The sequence below is a fragment of the Patiria miniata genome, unplaced genomic scaffold (assembly GCF_015706575.1).
Source record: "Patiria miniata isolate m_02_andy unplaced genomic scaffold, ASM1570657v1 HiC_scaffold_20, whole genome shotgun sequence".
NCBI classification, from domain to species: domain Eukaryota; kingdom Metazoa; phylum Echinodermata; class Asteroidea; order Valvatida; family Asterinidae; genus Patiria; species Patiria miniata.
The window spans coordinates 23,607,940-23,630,431 of NW_024037059.1; the positions used below are offsets into that span (position 1 = coordinate 23,607,940).

The 22,492-nt window shown below is 40.7% G+C and overlaps 1 protein-coding gene across 2 annotated transcripts in view; it reads left to right on the forward strand.

Moving 5' to 3' along the window:
* Positions 1–22,492, forward strand: part of LOC119728259 (dynein heavy chain 2, axonemal-like) — a 105,967-nt gene that overhangs the window by 581 nt on the left and 82,894 nt on the right. Inside the window, exons 2-3 of one of the 2 annotated variants that reach the window (XM_038200417.1) lie at positions 11,187–11,242; positions 20,433–20,601. In XM_038200417.1, coding sequence (XP_038056345.1) covers positions 20,484–20,601 — 118 coding nt within the window. In that variant the 5' untranslated portion in view covers positions 11,187–11,242; positions 20,433–20,483. The remainder of the gene's footprint in view (positions 1–11,186; positions 11,243–20,432; positions 20,602–22,492) is intronic. The other variant, XM_038200416.1, reaches the window with a different exon arrangement.

Genomic DNA, 22,492 nt, shown 5'->3' on the forward strand with positions numbered 1-22,492 from the left:
AGCAAAAAAAACCATACAAACTAAGCCTAAATGTGAAAATCAAAATTTGGCTCCGTCGACACGATTTTTGTACATGTGGATGTGTGGCCTATGTTTACGGAGGCAGTCCAGTAAATAGGCCACATTTATGGGGCTAGTGCCACGGAAGCTTGAATTGCCTTCCGCGATACTGCGTTATACCTAGCTGGAGTTACCCAGCCCTGAGTTTTATCATTGGATTGTCATCTAGGGCTGGAGCGTATTTTTCTCGTAACTTGTAGTAACTAGTATATTCAAAAAAATTTGGAAAATGTTCAATTTTGTCCCCGTTACACACTAATTGCAACTGCAACTCACCCCAAACTTGCCTGGAATAACCATTACACAGGTCCTTGAAGTAAAAAACGATCCACGATGAAGATTCAGCCTACAATTGCAGTGAAAACAGGAGGAATAACCGCTAACTTGACAACCTTGTTGGATTGGCCAGGACCGCAATTGGTTTGTGCACAAAAAAAATTGTGTACAATGAATGGCGGTCGATTAACAATAACACTAACAGGCACAGAGAGCGATCGCTGTCAACTACTCGGTTTTGCCGGCTGCGCTGGCTGTTGGCGCATGACGTCACGCGGAAGCGTAACACCCGATGACTGTTTCATGCACTAATATAAGGTTTACCACTCGCATCACAGCTTTGGTACTGGAACCGCAACCAATAGTGCATGAAACAGTCATCGGGTCATACGCTTCCGCGTGACGTCATGCGCCAACAGCCAGCGCAGCCGGCAAAACCGAGTACAGTCATTTTCCTAGTTCCGGATAGCAAACATCATTCAGGCTGCTTTCGGCTCAACTACTCCACGAATTCAAGTGACATTGGTTTAAAAGTTTACCTTGAGTGATGGAGATACTACAAAATAATTTTCAAAATTTCAGCTCTTTTTGTTGTGACTTTACGACGTCAAAAGTACCGATGCCGCTTTTCCTAGTTCCGGATCGGTTTAATCAGTTCCGAATCGATCAAAAACTGATTCGCGCGAAAAAAAAATCACGCGAGAAAATCAAGTTTTCAGCCAGAACCACCCCAAATCAAGCACATTTTCTGATTAAGTATTATTTAATTTTCCCAAAATAGTTAATTCAAGAGAATTCCAGCAAATTTTCAAAAGAGAATTAACGTAAATAATGTTGAAACTTTTGTCTGCAGCGCAACGGCACGAACTCACGCACGGAACAAAAACCTTGCATACGGCACAGAATACGTCACACAAAATTGATTAACGCGCGTGTAGTTGGGTCGTAAGTGCACGCGCGATCCGGAACTAGGCAAAAGCATACGGTCATTCGTTTGCAAATTTTCAAATAATAGAGACGCTACAACTTATTTTGATTGAACAAACATTCGATGGAAGAGTTTATACGATTGTAGTGAATGAAAAAAATATTCGAAACCACACGGTACGAGAGATATACCGAGGAGAAAATTTATCGTCGATTCGCAGCTGCCGTGATTTTCTTTAAACCGTCCAAACATGTCGAAGTGCGAGTCGGAAATTTTCTAAGGATTTTATCGAAAACGATCTTTGGGTATCAAGAAGCTTACATATTCCTTTTCAAAATGCACTCCGTCAGAATTTGTTTTATTGGAGACTAATCCAAAAGAGGTAGGTTTTTATTTGAAGCGATCCGGAACTAGGAAAAATCCGGAACTAGGAAAACGACTGTAGTTGACAGCGATCGCTCTCTGTGCCTGTTAATCAACCGCCATTCATTGTACACAATTTTTTTTGTGCACAAACCAATTGCGGTCCTGGCCAATCCAGCAAGGTTGTCAAGTTAGCGGTTATTCCTCCTGTTTTCACTGCAATTGTAGGCTGAATCTTCATCGTGGATCGTTTTTTTTACTTCAAGGACCTGTGTAATGGTTATTCCAGGCAAGTTTGGGGTGAGTTGCAGTTGCAATTAGTGTGTAACGGGGACAAAATTGAACATTTTCCAAATTTTTTTGCCTATACTATCGTTTTCGAGAAAAACTCGCTCCAGCCCTAGATGACAACCCAATGATAAAACTCAGGGCTGGGTAACTCCAGCTAGTTACTGCGATAATTTATCACAGAAATCCGGAATTCAAAGATAATTCCTTCCTCGTTACCGATTTGTCTTTGAATTCCGGATTTCTGCGATAAGTTATCACGGTAACGCGGTATCGAGGAAGGATTTATCTTTGAATTCCAGATTTCTGTGATAAATTATCACGGTAACACGGTATCGCGGAAGGCAATTCAAGCTTCCGTAGCCTGCCGAGTAACTAGGACTCTAGCTTGAGTAACTCCAGCTGACATGCTCCATTTTCATTCACATGTAACGCTGGAGGCATAACCTGTTCGTTAGAATGTGGTAGCAAGAGACCTAGTCCGAGTAACTTGGACCCAACTTATCGCCTTTTTTAACATTTGGACATGGTCTGGCGATAGTGGGGTCCAAGCTAATACCGCGACCTGGACAACATCATCCTGTCACTGTCCCAAAAACCAACATTTTCCAACAAAAAACATCAGATTTCACCTCAAAACGGCCTCCAAATTACTAGATATGCCACCTGAGGTACAAGTACTCCTAGAACTATGAGGCTCCACGTAGTGGAGCCTCATAGTTTCAGAACCTCGCAAAATTGTTGTCAGCACAAAACACTAATTAAGTACAAAAACGTCCATCCCAACCAAGCTTTTTCCCACAGAACCGCTGCACAGTTTGCCCCTAAACTCCGTACAATACCTCATGACATACTCACGCTATGTGCACCCAACAAACATCGGTGGATTCTGTCTGTTTTTCGGCAAAAATGATGAAAAATATGCCCTCTCCGCACTGAGCCAACCTAACACTTGAAACGAGCACGCGCGCAGAAGGGGGGTACGTACTTGCACTTGTACGCATGCGCATACTATCGTTCCGCTCCTACACCATACCCCCCGCGGCGCGCTCCGAGCGATCGAACCGAAAATGACTGCGATCATTCTGCGCACGTGCTCGGAGAGAAATTAAAGGGAATCTGACAATAAGAAACATGGTCATAGTGGGAGGGCGTATTAAAAAAAAAAGAAGCTTTTGTTGGAAACTTGGTCTTGCCGATCTTGTTGTGGGTTTGAAAAGTTGGAACTTCAGGTTGATGGGGATTGTGATGACTAACATTAGTATGAAGGGGGGGGGGGTGCAGGGAAATATCTACTACTAAAGTTAGGCCCTAATAATAAAAAATAAAATTCAACTGTGAACAATTTGTGAATTTAAAACAAACAATTTATGGTACGCCTAACTTAAGGCCATGTCATATTTAAAAACCAAAAAAATTAAATTAAATTAAAAAAAGGTTGTTGTCATGCTAGAACTTGGTCTTGGAAATTGAAGTTGGGTTGACCCTTCCTTTTTTCCCGGTGGTGGGGGGTGGAGGGGTAGGGAAATTTCTGTTGCTGTTGCTTAAAATCTGTCATGTCTGCAAGAAAAAATAACACAGCAAGCATCAATGGCAATCATTTGAATTCTGTATATGTTTGAATGGAAGCACTTTGACCTTTAATCTTAAACCTTTGACCTCATGACATTTGACCTCATTACCTTTGACCTTTGAATTGACCTTTTGTTTATAAACTAGAAGCAATTTAAGGGTCAATAGCTGTGTGCAATTAACATGCTGATTTTTAATGTGACCTTTTAACCTCTGACCTCCGACAGTTTGACCTCTGGCCCTTTCTTGACCACCGACAAATTTCTCGCTAGACCGGACATGCCGGATCAATGGTCAAGTTACACAGTAAGACCAGTTCAAACTGAGCTAGGCTAAGATAAATGTTCCTGTTTAGGATTGTACTCTTAATTAATCTTATCACTTGTTATACTCACAATCAAACAATTACACACAGTAAGTCACAGTTTTTTATTATGTAATCAATGGCCTTCTCCTTTGACCTTTGACCTGTCTTAACTCCGATGTGCTTGACCCGATCCCAACAAATGAGGTGTCAAATTCAACGATTCAGAGAGCTCTATCCAATGAAATTATTTTAAAGTTGAATCTAAAAATATGTGAATGTACCTACTTAAAACAAACCCTTGCACAATGGCACAGAATATAAACTGGGTGATTTGGCAGACTTTCAAAGTGGATTTAGCAGAATTTTACATGGTATTACGGTCATCCTGCCATGTAAGACGGTTAGTCGGGTACCCACTGGTGATACTTCTTCGGTTTTGCGCATGCGGAACTCGGGGTACCAGAATGTCATGCCTGTCTTTGATTTTCTGATCATTTTGAAAACACTCGTTGTGACAAAGTTGTGCCGTACTTTACATCAAATTTCTTGGCAATGCCAGATCCAACACTCGCGTAAATTTACAGGAGGCCCAACAAGTAAGTGATTCACCTATTGGCAAAATTATACATAGTTTTATGTAGCGGATCAAAAGATAGAATGCTGTCGCTTGTATTTACCTGACGGAAGCGCGTGGCGTTGTATACAACGCCACGTTCACGGGTCTAAAAGAGACCCTAAAAAAATGGCCTCTCAAAAATTGTTCATTTTCACCTCTAATATCCCACCCCAGAGTTAATTTACATACCTCATACATTCAGCGGTCATTTACGAAGCCTAATGATCGACTTGAAACAGACCTAAATAAAAAATGTGAAAAATCTTGACGATTTCCGTGGCGTTTTTTTTTACGGACAAGCCACCAAAATCGTAATCGTAAAATTTGTAATCGTATACAGTCCTTTTCCTAGTTCCGGATAGTAAATATCATTCAGGCTGATATCGGCTCAACTACTCCACGAATTCAAGTGACATTGATTAAAAAGTTTACCTTGGGTGATGAAGAGACCACAAACATTTTTAAAAAAAATTTAAGCTCTTTTAATTTTGATTTTACGACGTCATAAGTGCCGATGTCAATCTTCCTAGTCCGGATCGGTTCAATTAGTTCCGAAACGATCAAAACTGCTTCATGCGAAAAAAAAAACTCACGCGAAAAAATCCTTTTTTTCCCAGCCAGAACCAACTGGATCAAACATATTTTCTGATAAAGTATTATTTCATTATCCAAAAATAGTTCATGCAAGAGAATTCCAGCAAATTCTAAAAAGAGAAAAAACGTAAATGATATTGAAACTTTTGTCTGCAGCACAACGGCTCGAACTCACGCACGGACTGAAAATCTTTGACCCAGCAGAATACGTCGCACAAAATCGATTAAAGGGAAGATACAACTTTTGCAAACATCAAAAAACGAAAAGAACAAATTATCACGAGAGGTTTAGCGAGAGGTTTAGAGCAAGGGTGGAGGAATTGGCAGAGCAGGCTGTGATGAAGGAGAGTGTGGATAGTAGGTGGTCTGTGCCAAGGAATATCTGGTTGCAAGCTGCAGAAGAGGTCTGTGGGTGGACAAAGGGTGAGCCTAGGCACAAGGAGTCATGGTGGTGGACCGAAGAGGTCAGGAATGCAGTGGATGAGAAGAGGCGCCGCTTTAATATATGGAAGTCATTGGGCGAGAAGACGGATAGGTTAGCGTACCTCGAGGCAAAGCGGATATCACGGAGACAGGTGTGGATGGCACAAGATGCCAAGAGAAGGGAGTTTGCAGCGGATCTACGGAGTGGTGAGGGTAGGAGGCAGTTCTTTAAGATTGCCAAGCAGATGGCAAAGGAGCGGCAGGATGTGACTGGTGCGAGCTGTGACGGATATTGAAGGTGTGCAGGAGGTGTGGAGGAGATACATGGAGCGGCTGCTCAATGTGGAGAACGAGTGGGACAGGGAGGTGGAAAGTGAAGTGGTGGAGGGTCCATCTTGCCTTATCGAAGAATGGGAGGTAGCTCAGGCACTGAAGCACACCAAGTCTGGGAAGGCCGCTGGTCCATCTGGAGTGGTTAGTGAGATGATGAAGGCCTCTGCAGGTGTCAGTGTACAGTGGATGACGGCCTTGTGCAATTCCATTTTGGCAGAAGGCCGTATTCCCACAGATTGGCAGAACAGCATCTTGGTTCCCCTGTTCAAGGGCAAGGGTGACCCTTTAGAGTGTGGCTCTTTCAGGGCCATCAAGCTCCTGGAGCAGGCAATGAAGGTGTGGGAGAGAGTGCTTGAGGTACGTCTGAGGATGCAGGTGGAGATTGACGAGATGCAGTTCGGTTTTATGCCGGGTAGAGGAACTACTGACGCCATTTTCATTGTACGACAGCTGCAGGAAAAATTTCTGGCCAAGAAGAAGAAGCTCTACCTCGGGTTTGTGGATCTTGAGAAAGCTTTTGACCGGGTGCCAAGGGAGGTTGTGCGATGGGCCTTGAGGAAGCGGGGTGTGGAGGAATGGCTGGTGAGAGCAGTGATGATGTTGTACACTGGTGCTAGTACGGTGGTGAGGACAGGTGCAGGGGATAGCAGGAGTTTTGAGGTGAAGGTTGGTGTACACCAGGGCTCGGTACTGAGCCCCCTACTGTTTGCTACTGTGATGGACGTGGTGTCCAGTGAGACGCGAGGCGGGCTGCCTTGGGAACTGCTGTATGCGGACGACTTAGTCCTTATAGCAGAGACAAGGGAGCAGCTACATGCAAAGATGGCAGCATGGAGAGTGTGTCTGGCATCTAAGGGTCTGAAGATCAACGCCGGGAAGACCAAGGTGATGGTTAGTCGCCTCAGCGGTGGGCCAATGACGAGCTCTGGTGCATGGCTGTGTGGTGTGTGTGGGAAAGGTGTAGCTGCCAACTCAATCCAGTGTACAACGTGTAGGAAGTGGGTTCACAGGCGATGTAGTGGCTTGAAGGGTAGTCTTCAGGCTGCTAGTGCCACGTTCGTCTGTAAGAGATGTCGGGGTGATGGTCTACGGCCAGAGGAGAGAGAAGCGGGTCTGGAGGTTTGCGGTGACACGTATGAGGTGGTGGAGTCGTTCTGCTACCTGGGTGACATGCTGGGTGCTGAGGGAGGAGCAGATGCAGCAGTGACATCACGCGTGAGGAGTGGGTGGAAGAAGTTCAGGGAGCTGGCCCCATTTTTGACATCCAAGGCGCCGCCCTTGAAGATGAAGGGCCAGGTTTACACCGCCTGTGTCCGAAGCAGTATGGTGTACGGCTGCGAGACATGGCCCACAAGGGTGGGGCACATCCAGCAGATGGAACGAGCAGAGATGAGAATGATCAGGTGGATGTGTGGGGTGTCTCTGGCTGGGGAATTCAGTTCAAAAAACGATATTGAAAAAAAAATACATATTTCTGGTAAAAACAGTGATTTTTGCAATTTATGATTAAAACGTTCAGATTTGGTAAAAAAATAAAATTTTGTGTATGTATTACTTTCTGAATTATAGGGAAAAGATTTGATTTATTTTATGATGTTACAAGTTACTAACATTACTCAGGGACATTAAAAAAAATATAAAAATATGAATATATATATAGTGTAGGCCTTCACTTAAAAATGTCAAAATTAGCACGTAATTCCGTTACCAAAAAAATGGCAAAAGTTACTTATTTCACAAATTTTGCTTTTACTGTAATTTTCAGAAATGGATGGAATTGGGGGTTGAACATATATAGCAAATATAGTTACACTGACTTTTTTGAGGTTTTGGGTTCGAAAATGCTATAAAAACCAAGAAAAACAATCATTTTCTTGTAGTCTGGTTCCCTTACTCCATATAAGACATGTAAGAAGAAACAGAGCAGTTTACATACATTGGGGAATTGTAAGGTCAGGGAACCAGTCTAGCTGGCTCGTACCCATTCATAGGTTTGTAATCGATGGTCGTGCGATGGTCAATTGGGGCCAGTATTTGAAAAAAAAGCCAGTTATTTCCAACGCTGTTCGGCCGATCAGCGTTAGAAATTGATACAAAAATACCACTTTTCTTGAAAATGACAGTAGGCCCTATACCAGGTGCCATGATTTTACAGGATATTTTACACTGTCATTCACTGTCGAAATTATTTTGTCAGCAGAAAATCAACCCAGCTACAGTATAGTCTGAGTAACTTGGACCCAACTTATTGCCTTTTTAACATTCGGACATGGTCTGGCAATAGTGGGGTCCAAGCTATTCCTTATACATGTATGCCGAGCAACACAATTCTGTCATTGACCCCAAAACCCAACATTGCTCAACAAAAACATCAGATTTCACCCTCAAAACGGCCTCCAAATTACTAGATACACCACCTGAGGTACAAGTAGACATCGATTAAGATGGTTGTACTGAAGTTTACTTACGATCCGGATGAAAAGTGAAATTTCCCGTTCAATTCCGAGAGCTCCCCTCGCAATCATGAACACGTTAAATTTCTGACTCGTGTTAATGTTTAAACGACGCCATTTGGTCTTCATGCCCAGCATACATTCAATGGTCCCCGTATCCCGAGTGCGATTCCGTTACCGAGCGCGCGTGATGCATCGATTATGATAATGAGTAGACTGGATCACGTTTGTAAACACAAGTGCATTTCGAATGATAATAGGGAGTCAGGAACTAGGGCAGCTTTTATGGATGGATACCAGTTCAAGCTGGTTCCCGATTCCCTGCACCAAAACAGCACCACGGCACTGGTGCAGTTTTGGTGCTAATTTAAAATTGGAACGCGCACCTCAAGTGCACCACCCCTGTGTGGTGCGCTTTTGGTGCTAATATAGAATAATTAGAACGCGCACCACAAGTGCACCCCATCACCAAAATTGGTGCAGTTTTGGTTTCAGGATTTAATTAGTACTGCTGAAATTTCGCACCCACATCAAATCTGCACCATTAATGCCGCACCAAAACAGCACCACACTCATGTGTGGTGCGCTGTTGGTGCTAATTTAAATAATTGGAACGCACCAAAACTACACCCCGTGTACAGTTTTCAGGTCTAACTTTTTACAGGGTACACCAAAACAGCACCATTTACAAAGGAGGTGTCAATTTGGTGTACACCAGCTTTTGCAAAACACCTACACCAAAACTACACCATATGTACATGTACACAAAATCTGCACTCCAATTGGGTGAGGGTATTCTAGTCCTAAGTAAAATTTCAAGATCCCTATGTTTCCGAAATTTTCCAAATGCCGTATAATTTGCATAAATGCCGTATATCAATTTGCCTAAATTAAAGTTAAAATAATGGATGCCACGTGTGGACATGTACCAATTGAATTTTCCCTGATAATCCAAGTCAAATTTCACACCACAGTAGGGGAGATGGGGGTTAGTTGGAACACGGGGTTAGTTGAAACAATGAATTTTTCTTGCTCAGCTTAATTAAATTTTATAAAATGTTGCCCTCAAGAGATGTCCCTTAGCAACAGCCATCCACCATATTGCCTGCAGCAACACTGCAACAATAGTGCTCAAGTGGGAAAGATAAGGTTGTTTTTTTCACATTTTGAGTAATTTTTTCACCATTCAAAAAATGTGTACTTTCTTAATGGTGTTTATAGATAACAGTGACTAGTTTGGGGATATTATATGCTCCAGTACTAAGCTACAAAATAAGATTAAAAAGATATGTTATTGGAGCCCCTGTTTTGTAGAGTGAGCAAACAAATGTCACATGGGCCACTGGGGCTAGTTGGAACATTTTGATGGGGGCTAGTTGGAACATAATGATGATAATTGAGGAAATATTCTGACTTGGCAAACAATTTTGAAAGCATGTAGACAGGTAACGTTGACCTTACCTCAGTTTTATGCAAGCTTTTCATGTTATATTTGGGGAGTTAAATTTCCCGTTTTGATGTTTTCTTTTTATGATCAGGCTTGTAGCTGACTCTTGCCTCACAATTTTCCTGTGTTTTTTTTGTCTTGGTGCTGTTTGTGCCATTTCTTGCCAGTTTGTTAATTAAACATTATTTTAGGAGCATCACCAGTGCTTGGAACAATTATTTTACTTGAACTCAAATATAAATGCAGTTTTTAAGTAATTGTACTATACTTTCAGATTAACAGCATACCAAGTTCCAACTTACCCCATACCATGTTCCAACTTACCCCATAGGAGGGGTTAGTTGGAACACATGTCGTAGTTATGATCAAGATGGATTTTTAAATAACCATCAACAATTCTGAGAATTTTATATGCTACATTTGCAACACACATGTGTATGAATAAAATGGCATAGTTGTTGTTTCTTGAAGAAAACCTGTTTGTGTTATGGATAGGTTTTTGTGAAAATCGTTCCAACTAACCCCCGTCTCCCCTACAGTGCTATACCAAGGTCCTTAAAAAAGTTGTTAAAAATCCAAGTGGTGGAAATATGCCTAATTTGCATAAATTCTAAAGGCCGCTAATTACATGATTTTCATATGATTTGGCCATATAGTATATGGCAATGTACTTTTGCATTTTGTTTTTTTAAGAAGGAATTTTTGCCATATTTGGAAAGAGTTTACCTCCCGAAGCCGGAAATGCATTGGAGACATTTTTTCTCAGCTACCATGTGGCAGCCATCTTGGATTTCAAAATGGCCGCCATTTCGAGCCTAATTTGTATCATAACTAATTAGGACTTGATTGTCACATGAAGTTCATTTCGATGGCAAACCCCATGTTTTTGATACCAAGGAACCCGTGTACATTATTGTTTATGGTGTACTTTAAATGGATGGCAGCCATCTTGGATACATTTTCAGCTTATTTGCATAATAAATTTGGGCTCGAATGTCGTACCAAGTCAATTTCGGTGGAAAACCCCATACATTTGACACCAAGTAATCTGAATGACCCATTGCTGATGATGTATCCCAGATGGATAGCAGCCATCTTGGATTTTTCAAAAAAGCCGCCATCTTGGGTTTCATTTATAATAACATTGTACCTGAATGTCCTATTAGTCAGGTGGCATATGGTCGGAATCGTGACCGACTGGTCCAAAGCACCAAACTTGGCAGATAGATTCTTGTAGACCTAGAGAAGATATTTAGAAGGGGTGACACCTGAAATTCTTTTGGGAAGGGTGCCTAATTTGCATAAATCTTTAATCCCTGCCATGTAATATATTTTTCCCATATTTGGGTATATTTTTATTTTTTTTATTTTTTTGAAAAGTGTATTTTGGTGATTCTACTTGCATATTCTTACTTCAATAACATTTTCTAAAGCATGTTAGTGACTGAATAATTACAAGGACATAGTAAATCACCAAAATGGCTACTATTTTACCCTAAAGATACGCGCATTTACCTTTTCCTCAGATATCATCAACTAGTCTCGCCAAACGTGGGTATTGATGAGCTTCAAATTCACAAAGGTACTTACTGACATAGTTAACCTAACAAAAATAAGTGGGAAATCATGTGAAAATTGATATCATCTTGATGATTGGCCCAAAAGACCAACAAAGGGGAGAAAATGTGGTGTCCGTAAATTGGGCTACTACGGGAAGGGTAACGTGGGGACTTGAACAAGTTCAACAAAATCCCCTCAAATAAGAGATTATTGTTGTTTACAATAATTTTGTCTACGCCAAAACGTTTTCTCAACAATAATTTTGGGAATTTCCTTGAACTTGTTCCAGTCTTCCATGTTAGGCAACCCTTCACCTTACTTGTTAGCCCAATTTATGGACTCCTCGTTTTTTCCCCAGTTTTTGTTTTCTGGGCTAAATATCACATCATATCATCATTGTTCACATGATTTTGCAAAAGGTTTCAATAGGGTAACTGTACCAGTAAGCTACGTGGTGAATTTGAAGTTCATCAATGCTGATGTTTGGCAAGACTAATTGATGATATCTGGGGACAAGGTAAATGCGCGCAATTTAGGGCATAATAGTAGCCATTTTGGATCGTTGCTATGTCCTCACAATTATTCAGTCACTTATATACTTTGGAAAATGTTATTTAAGTAAAGATATGTAAGTAGAATCCCCAAAATACACTTTTCAAAAAAATAAAAAAATAAAAATATACCCAAATATGGGAATAAATATATTACACGGCAGGGATTAACGATTTATGCAAATTAGGCACCCTTCCTAAAAATTTTTCGGGTGTCACCCCTTCTAAATATCTTCTCTAGGTCTATAAGAATCATTCTGCCAAGTTTGGTGCTTTGGACCAGTCGGTCACGATCTTGACGAAAATTAGATCTAAGCCACCTGACTATATATGAAGTCCATGTTCTTAATTAAACTCAAGTAAATCACTGTGGACGGGGTACTCACAATTGATGGCAGCCATCTTGGATATTTCATAATTGCCGCCATTTTGAACTAATTTGCATATTAAATTTGGACTTGAATGTTGTATGAAGTCACTCTTGGTGGCAAACCCCATAAATTTGATACCAAGGAATCCAATTAACACATTTAGGCATCCCAAATGGATGGCAGCCATATTGGATATTCAAAAATAGCGGCCATCTTGGATTTCATTCAAATGATAAGGTGGCATCTGAATGTCATATGAATTAGTCCATTTTGGTGGCAAACTGCATGTTCTTGAATTTGATACCAAGGAACCCAAGTTAATCATTGTTGATGGAGTACTCCACTGGGAGTATACCCCATCAACAATGATTTTCTCGGGTTCCTTGGTATCAAAAACATGGGGTTTGCCACCAAAATGAACTCCATATGACAATCTGGTCCGAAGTTAGATGCAAACTAGGCCCGAATGGTGGCCATTTTGAATTCCAAGATGGCCGCCACATGGTAGATGGAAAAAAATGTTACCAATGGATTTCCAGCTGAGGAAGGTAAACTCTATCCAAATATGAAACAAACTCTTTTGTTAGCAAAGAAAAATGCAATGGCCAAAAATACGACATATATACTATCTAGTAATAACTCTCGTCCTAGGTTGCTTTTCGGGGTACTTTAAACAAAATGTTGTCATTTGACATTGAGGTCATTTAGGGCCAATGATTTTCCGTTTCAGAAAAGTGCAAATTCCGTTTGCAAAAATCCTAAATTCCGTTTTAGGCTGAAAAAATCTGTTTCATATTTATTCAATACAAAATTTGGCAATTTATATACATTAGGCCTATACCATGTGCACAGAAAATAATTCCAAGACCATAATGAAATAGTCGTTTGGTTGGAGTGCGGGCAAATTGCCCCGAAAAAGATTGCTATTTTATCAACGGCCGATCAATGTACAGACGTAGTATTTAACTTCGCCACAGTCAAGTCGTATACTGCACTGCCACTGCCACACACGTGAGAAACATGCAATAGCTGCAGGCCAATCCCATGACGTCACACACATCAGCTGGCCGAAGCGAAATTCATGTCCGCCATTTTGTTTTCGGGCTAACGTTAGCGACAAAAATAGGATAGTTTACGGTAGATTATTGGACCTAAGCACGACATGCATTTCAATAGAGCCCAAGTTAGATGTTATACGAATGGTTGATTGATTGCACAGAGAAAAATAAACCTGCTGATGGAGCAAAAGAGTCCCGCGAGAGCATGCCGTGAGTGGGATGATTTTCACCCGTGCGCTGGCCGACAGCTACGGCGTGCGTTGGGACTGTCACTCCCATGACCACGTCTACTACGGTAATGATCTCGTAACATTTATTGCTCTGATCTTGAACGTTTTTGTCCCACCAACATCGTGATATAAACATCGCTCAGTTTTATATGGCTCGTCTGTTCAATCAATCACCAACAATTCGTTTTGTATTTGATACATTTTATGAAATTGTGTTTTTTCATCAATAAAATTGCAGAAGTTATTTTGTTCAGATTCAAATTCCGTTTTCCGTTTCAAGGAGCAGATTCCGCGAATTCCGTCCGTTTTCCGCGATCGCGGAAAATCATTGGCCCTAGTCATTCAGTGACAAATCACCCCCAAAACTTTTTAAATTTTAAACCCCAACCTCTTCAAATTGGTTCATATTTAGTTTATGGGGTAATTTCGGCTGAAAAGCCGAAATTTTAAGTTTTAGCGCCATCGGACAAACGGTTTTCATGCTACCGCCCAGGCAATTTTGGTCAAAATGGACATTGCTGCCTTTTTGTTAATCTTGATTTCTTTTGAAAGGTTACATCATTAGAAATCCAAATTTACCATTATATTTCATGTCGGGGTTATTAGAAGTAGGATGACATTTTGACCTTTACTTTGACCTTGAATTTGACCTAGTGGATCACCCGACATTGAGACAAACTGGAATGAAAATTAAACCCCAACATGTTCTCTACAAAATATCAAAAAATTGGGTACAATATTTTTTGTTTTGGTTTTTGGCTCATCTCAAAGTTGACATACCTGTTGCAAAATGTGACATCCATGCAGTGTACTAGTGGATTTTTTGTCCCTGAAATATGTTCATGTACAGGGTGACACAAGACTGTTAAAATTATTCCATTTATTTTCTGAGTTGATTTATTAAGCACTAATTTTTTTACGGCCATAAAGTGTTATGTAACTTCGAAGGTGGATGTACGTGAATTATGCAAATCCTAATTCCTTTTCCCTTTGTTGCATACCAATTCCCGGCTTGCACTCATGTGGGAGGGGTATAAAACCCTTGCCCACGTATTTTCAGATTGAGTTTTGCGGTTTTTGGTTTACTTCTTTCCCGTAATATATAATTTGATTTTTGTGATTGATAAATCCTGTGTTGAATCCTCTGTTCTCTTGAGTTATTCCTTGATTTTTGGTCTGAATAGAGCGGTGCAAAGGTTTGCTCTGCGACACAGGGATATCACATTTTCCAACACTTATACCAACTTTGACAAGAGCTAGAAACCTAACAAGAAATATTATACCCCATAGGAAACATAGGATCGCAAAAGGTACCCAGGACGGGAATGATGATGAAATCAATGTCAAAGGACAAATTGCTGTTCAAAGTACCCCAAAAAGCAATGCAGGACGAGGGTTATGGCCAAATAAAAAATCATGTAATTAGTGGCCATATTGAATTTATGCCAATTAGGCATATTTCCACCACTTGGATTTCTTTCCGTTTTTAAGAACCTTATAGCAATGCACCATGGTGTGAAATTTATTTATGTACATGACTGAACTTGGATTATCAGGAAAAATTTAATTGTAACATGTCCAAACATGACAGCCATAATTTTAACTTTAATCTATGCAAATTAATAAATGGCATTTATGCAAATTATTATCGGCATATTGCAAATTTGGGAAACATAGGGATATTGAAAACTTTATGGTCTAGAATAATGAGTAAATCAATGTAAAAGGACTAAAATTGTTGTTTTTAAATACATGTACCTCAAAAAGCTACCTACCGGTAGTATATGAAATATGACCAAATCAATGCGAAAGTCCTAACATATGCAGCCATTTTGCATTATGCAAATAAGGCATATTTCCACCACCTGGATTTTTAAAGACTTTTAGTATGTCATTTTAGGGACCTTATAGAAATGCACTGTGGTGAAAAAAATTCTTTTGCAATTTGTTTGAGGTTCACTAAAAAAAATGAAGTATTTTGCCTGTACTAATAGTCTTATCGAGCCTATTGATTTTGGGGCCGACGTGTCAAAATTCAAGTCCACTATTGCTAAAACAATAGAAATCTTCCATTTTGGTTAGGCCAAAAAAAAATGATGTGTTTACGGTAATGGCCTGAAAAAATCCAAGTAGGTAGGTAGGTAGGGAAATAATTTTATTTTGTAATTTTTTTTTTCAGGGAACCCTTGCTTCCGGACCAAACTGGAAGTGCCTTATAATTTGAATGTGGAAAAAGATGTAAACTTGCTTTAATCGATGTTAAAGCGCCCTCTAGCGGCAGGTTTAAACATGTTTAAATTTAACTAGTGCAGGGCCAGTCGAAAATGTGCGTGTTCGAAAGGGGCAGTTGAGAACTGCAGCTCGTGCAAACAACGCACATTATTTAATGGTGTGAACGCACACTCGCAAGTTAAACGCACAAAATGTTGTCACCCCCCTGGCACTGATATTTACCCCTACTGGACAATATGGTATCGCCCTAACAACTGTATAGGGCGTAGTTGTAGGGTGATACCATATTGTATTAGAGTTGCTCAGTCGACCGCCTACATACAGTGCAGTGATGGTTGCTCAGTTGACTACAAAATGCATGTGCCCGTGCATGCCACTCACGTATATGTACATGTACGTACAAAGACATGGTGTGCAGTGCTATCGCCCTACAATGGGCCCGTCCCCTTTGCACTGTTTGCGTCATATTGAGCACGCGCGCTTTAGCTCGAACATAACGTAAAGAATGGAAAAGAACCCCATGATGTGCCCGTCTTTTTTCCATTGTTGCATCATATTAAGCACGCGCGCTTTTGCTCAAACATGACGTAAACAATTGAAAAGGACGAAAATGTGCCTGTTCGGAAGGGGCAAGTTGAAAATGTGCCTGTTCGGGAGGGGCAAATTGCTTGACCGCTGCGTTTTTGAGAACTTTTCGTGCAAACAACGCACACAATTATGAGGAAGAAAAGTGTACCTAGTTGTTTATTTACCCTCTATTCTATTCGCGGACGCGGCATATTGACGCCATAGATATAGAACTATAGGCCTACCTATGATTGACGCGGCATATCATTCTACACGCGGCTTATTATTCTATGCGAGCATGCGCGCTTTAGCTCAAACATGACGTAAACAATTGAAAAGGACTGCGCGTGTTCTAGGCTATACTCTGCCACGTTGAAGCTCAAAAAATGCTTTTTCGAGAACCGCCCGTCCAAACCACTTCAAACTTGGCACTGCACATTCTGCTGTCCCGAGCAATACACCCGCCGATTTTCAACTTCATACAGTGCGCGGTTCTGGAGATAATCGGTGGACAGACAGACAGACAGACAGACAGCATGACAGACAGACAGACAGACAGACAGACAGACAGACAGACAGACAGAGATTCCTTGAATTATAGTATAGATAATCAGTTGAAGTGTGTGGCAAGGTTTGCTGAAATCACCTTATGATTGATGTGCATACATGTAATCACCTTCATGCTAAGAACAAGTTGAGGGGGAGAAAGATTGATGAGAAAATTAAAATAAAAACTTTGTAATTGTTGTATACGTGAAATTGGCATCATGCTAAGGCCCCCCCCCCCCAAAAAAAAGAAGCTATATTTTCGATTACATGGCATTCGAAAATAGGGTAGGTAGGTAGTGAATTGATCTTTCTTTGCACATTTTTTTTTGTTTACGATCATATTGAGATGTCTGCATGTAGTCAAGGGTAAAATGAAGAAATTGATGCTTTTGGGTGTTTTTTCTTCTTCTCATTTTTCCAATAAAAAATTAGGGTAGGGGCTGTCAGAATAGGTAGGTAGGGAAACCGGAAGCAGAACTATTTTTTTTTGGCCTAATCAAACTTAACGTAGCCCATCATCGTGTGTTTGTTCCCCAAAACTCTAGTTATTTTTTTTGCTTTTCATAATGTGAGAGTTTTCATCCTTTATTGTTTTAAATCGAATCCTACATTTAATTGCAGAATATTTTGTCTTTTTCTGATTCGTGGCTCTGGAGTCCGAAATAGCGATAGGTCTGATCCCATCTCCTAAAAACAAAGTCACAACAACAGTGTAAGCAAGGCAGTAGACGAAGATTCGTCATGGTTAAAATTCTTAGTGCCAAAAACATCCACTGCGCTTAGATGGCGAAGATGGCGGTATTTATCACCACGTGCCGTAGCCGTGTCTAAACACTCGATCAACATCCGCGACATTTTACAGTGAATGAGCATCTGCATGTTAAGTACATATGAGGCTATCTGTGAATCTACATTCACACAGGATCTGTCATTCCCAAGAAATTTGAGAAAAATATGGGACCCGATACGAACGTTTACAATTTTTGATTTACTGGAATTTCTGAAAGTTCATGCATGGTACCCTGAATCATTTACTTGAAAATGAAGGGAGCCTTCCGAGGTAAACGTTTGCTACAAGAGCTGTTTAGTTTTTACTGCTTCAAATTTACATGCTGTTACCTTTGAAGCAGCTGTAGCTATTAACAATTTTGATTGATCCGCTGTAGGCTTGGGACGGTATTGCATTTACTATACCGCGGTATCCAGTGACAAAAAAACCGCGGTATTCACTAAAACCGTGGTATTATGTTAAGTGGGGTATTAGTTACGTCATTATCAAAAGAAAAAATAACTAACCACCACACCACGTGCCGAGTTGATAAGCCGCCGGCGCAGCATAAATCACGCAAATGCTTCACGCCGCAAATCTCCTAGTCCTACACTAAAAGTGTCTTGGTTTCAAACTTTCATTATCAGTCCATTTGTTTGTAAAAACAACATATCATTGTAACAGATTATTAAACAGGGGAAGCTTACTTTTTGTGGTATTGCATATTTTGAATTTGTAAGTCATTGACTTGACAAGGTCCACTAAAAAATAATGCAGATCGTCGACCGATGCCAGCACCAGAGGCCGACCACGCGACGATCCCCAGATCCTAGTGAACATATGCTTTTCAGTTGGTATCCATTGTGAGTGACTTAAAAGGCTCATGCAATTTATGCCGGCCACCAGCGACTCCTTACGTGCTTCGCCGGTGTCATGTGAAAATCGGACTCCTACAAAAAATATCGTACTCCTTCTCACGTGATCGGTCCGTGATTGATAATAGTAAACATCACAATATTACGCATGCGCAATTGTGGACGCTGTAATATGAAGTTGTCGGTGCCGCGACCTTCATAACGAACGGACCAATCATTCCAAAACATGAATGGAAAATGTTTCGAGCGCCGTTTTAGATGGCCAATCAGCTTGATCTACACAGTGCGTGGGAAAAAGCATGTGCAATTGTGTTTGTGGGCCCAGCAGGACGGACGTAGCTTTACGTGTGATCGTGCGGGCATTACGGGGGGTTTTCCCACGGTGAGAAATCATGGTTCTTGTATTACGCTTTCTTTTGGAGTATTTTCTTTTCTGGATTTTTATCTAGACGACTCGGCATACTCAGGCGAGTCCCTTCCCTTTGAACGTTGGTACCGATGAATAACTAACGGACCAATCGAACCGAAACATGAATGAAAAAAAAATGTTCCGAGCGTAGATTTAGATGGTCAATCAGATTCTTTTAAAAGGGTGTTTGACCATTTTTCATCTCACCATCGTCTCGGTAAAACCTTCCAAAAAAAGGCGAGTGCGGACACGGCTTTAGATCGATAAATGCAGTGGGTGGGGAAAAGCACGTGTTCCGACTCTCTCTGTGCGGAACCAGTGTGGGACCACGTGTATGCGTATCATGCACTGGCATGTACGGCCACGCACATGACGCACATAAACACTAAAGTGTGCGCTTCCAGATCGTTCAAGAGTTTTTACCCACGTTGAGAAATCATTCGTTGAAGTATTTTTTTTTCTTAATTTTCCCGGATGGTTCACACTCGCTGCCTCGTATATTCAGGCAAGTCCAGATTTGTTTTCCGGGGCCGACACTGCTTGATTGTACATTTATTCCCAAGGCCCATGATGAGACATCATGATGGCTTTGATATTGCGCTATCCTTGAAATATTTGTTTCTCATTTTCCCCGGATCGGACGGCTCAGCATCGCATGTGAATCCAGGCATCCCTTCCCTTTGTACGTGCATCTCGCACGCATATAGCACTAGACTGAAGCCTGCAAGTTTTGGCGGTCATATAACCAAGATTGACAAGGTTTTTGTTCTTGTTGCTGATATTCTTGGGAACTAGGTTGTGGCAAAAATTACGCATGATGATGTAAGATTTCTCTGAAACAATTAAGACGACCAGTTTTTGTCACGACCGTCAAAAATTCCATGTGTAAAACATTGTTTGAACTTTCAGCGGAGACACTTTAAACACAAAGAAAACCGCAAACACGGCAGCGTTAGCAGAACTTCAAAGGCCTTTGTGGTATTGCAGCTGCCGAAGTATCAGGTTTTCTAGTCGAGCTTGACAATTGTGTTCAATCTGTCAACGGTAATTGACAATGCAGACATGAAACTGGATGCCTGAAACCACAAAGAATGGAATCAAACATGTCAAAGAGGTTGCTTGTCTTTCTGTTTGAAAGGCTTTTGCGAAGATTCTGAACACAAAGGAAGAATACCGCGGTATTGAAATTCCATACCGACTTCACCGGTGTTTCGGTATTCATGAATCATTAGTCGGTGTTAGTCGGATATTAAAAAAAACCTTGACTATCCGGTAATACCGAAATACCGTCCAAGCCTAATCCGCTGTTTATTCTTGCCAGATAGACATTTAACTATTCGGTAAAAAATATTGTCAAATCAATGTTGATATTGGTATAAGAAACTTTTTGGCTGTATTCAGAAAGTCCTACAAAAGTATAGATCACTGCAATAGTTATATAAACCAGTGCTTTTAATAATACATATACACACTGGGAAAACTGGTATTGACTTAAGTTAATTTTGTAAGGAAATATTTGTCAAGTCTTGTAAATTCTAACAACAAGAGCTGTAAATTTTACGTGGATTTGAAATAATGCTAAATTTTTCATTTTGTTGCAGAAAGAGGATATGTGAATACTCTCACCAAGTGCTACAAATGCTGAATGCAACATGACTGAGAAAGAACACTCCCAAGTGAATGGTGTCACGATGCCTCTTGCTTTGCAAGAAAATCAAAAAGATGATAGTTCTGAAACCAGAAAGAATATTGAGGAGTTGGAATCATCAGGTACATACTTTGTGTTATGTCATAACTATATGCATGAACGTTAGGGGGTAACAGCAGGGCAATTTCATGCAAAAGTGGACACGGCTGGAAAGTGGAAAATTTATGAAATCTTCAGAACCTCAAGCATCACAACCTCTATTGTGGCGTTAAGGGGACAACAAAAACTTTTGTTTGAGTGGTGTGCTTGTGATGAAATTGATTTCAGACACCTAGACACGTAACGTCATTAACATTACGCTACAACAAAAACATGATGTTTCCATAACATCAAACAAGCTTTTTTGTAAAATGTCATTGAAGTTTGTATACATTGAAGCTATGGAAGCTATATATCTACCACAAAGTTATTTTATTTAATTTTTGCAAGAAAATTCACAGACATGTATTAAATTAACCCTAACTCCCTAGCGTCTTTTACTAGGAACTGAAGTCCATCAAAATCCATCAGTCACTGTGCTTCCAATACAAAGCTGTTCTTCCAACACAAAACTGTGCATGACATAATGGAATCCACCACTGACGCACTGGTTGACATTCATGGACTTGCGACACATGGCTTTTATCACAAAAGCAGTACAGGAAGCTAGGCAAAATCAATCGGATACCCCTAGCCTGCTTCAGGTCATTAGGCTGTACTCCATCAATATTTAGTCACGCCAGGCCTCCTGGACCAAGTTCCCCAAAATCCACCAAAATGGGGGGATGTTTTTTGATGAAGTTGGGGTTAGGGTTAATGCATACTGAAAGTTAAAACCCTATGTCAGATTGTGCAACCTCTGTAATGGTCGTTTACAGTGACTGTATGGATTTTGCATCGGGGTGATGTAAATCAAATCAGATTTTGCCCTTCATCGACGTATAAACACTGTATACTCCATGTACTCAGTGTGTTACCTTCCGAGTGAAAGTTGGAAAAAAATCACTGGGGTGGGACTCGAACCCAAGACCTCCTGCTTTCTAGAGCAGATGTCTTACCACTCGACCACCGAGCTAACGGGATCGGTTGGCTGGTTCGAATCTGATGTACACAGCAGCGGGTACTGCATTAACTATTCATAAGATGGGATTTTGCGTCGGGGTGATGTAAATCAAATTAGGTTTTGCCCTTCACCGATGTATAAACACTCTCTCTTTGATTCCAAATATCTTCCGAAATACATACATAGCTGATAACTTTCATATACACCATTGTATTCCTGAGAGTTCGACCATTCATAAAATATAATAAAGCTCACCAAATCGTAACTTTTTCCACGCACATGTATGGTGTCTTGAAAAAATGAACAACAATCAAGCCTGTTGTGACGAGATTGCCGACATTTTGGTTTGATACAGTAGTGGAGAAATGCAGAAGTGGAGCCTTGACATTACAAAGGCTTGCATGAGCTGTTCCACCATTTTATCAGAGAGCATTGAGCAAGTGACTAATGTTGGATTATAATGTTTCGTAGATGAAACATGGCAATACGGGTGATGTTTTGCACATGGTCCTTGAAGCTCTAATTTCTATCAAAAATTACCCCAAGGTTTCTGGTATGACGTGACCATCGGTGTTGATGTTTTCTATGGTGTTATGGCAAGGTTTTCACAGTTGAGCTGAAGTTTATTTGCTCCCATCCATTCTTTCATGTAAGCATTGCTACATTCTGTTTGGGCAACAGCAGTGTTAGCCAAAGTTTGGCAAAATTGATCCCAGGAGACTTGAAATCATTCCTAAGACATGTCTTAGCATTTCATGAAATTTTACCCCCAGTGCAGTCTAGAAGTTTGATGCATCACAAAACTGAATGTGTCCTCATTAAATAGCAGGCTCTTAACACTTGATTCAATATCGGATAATCCCGGATCAGATCCTGATGCTCTTACCATCACACTTGCCATCAATCCCCTC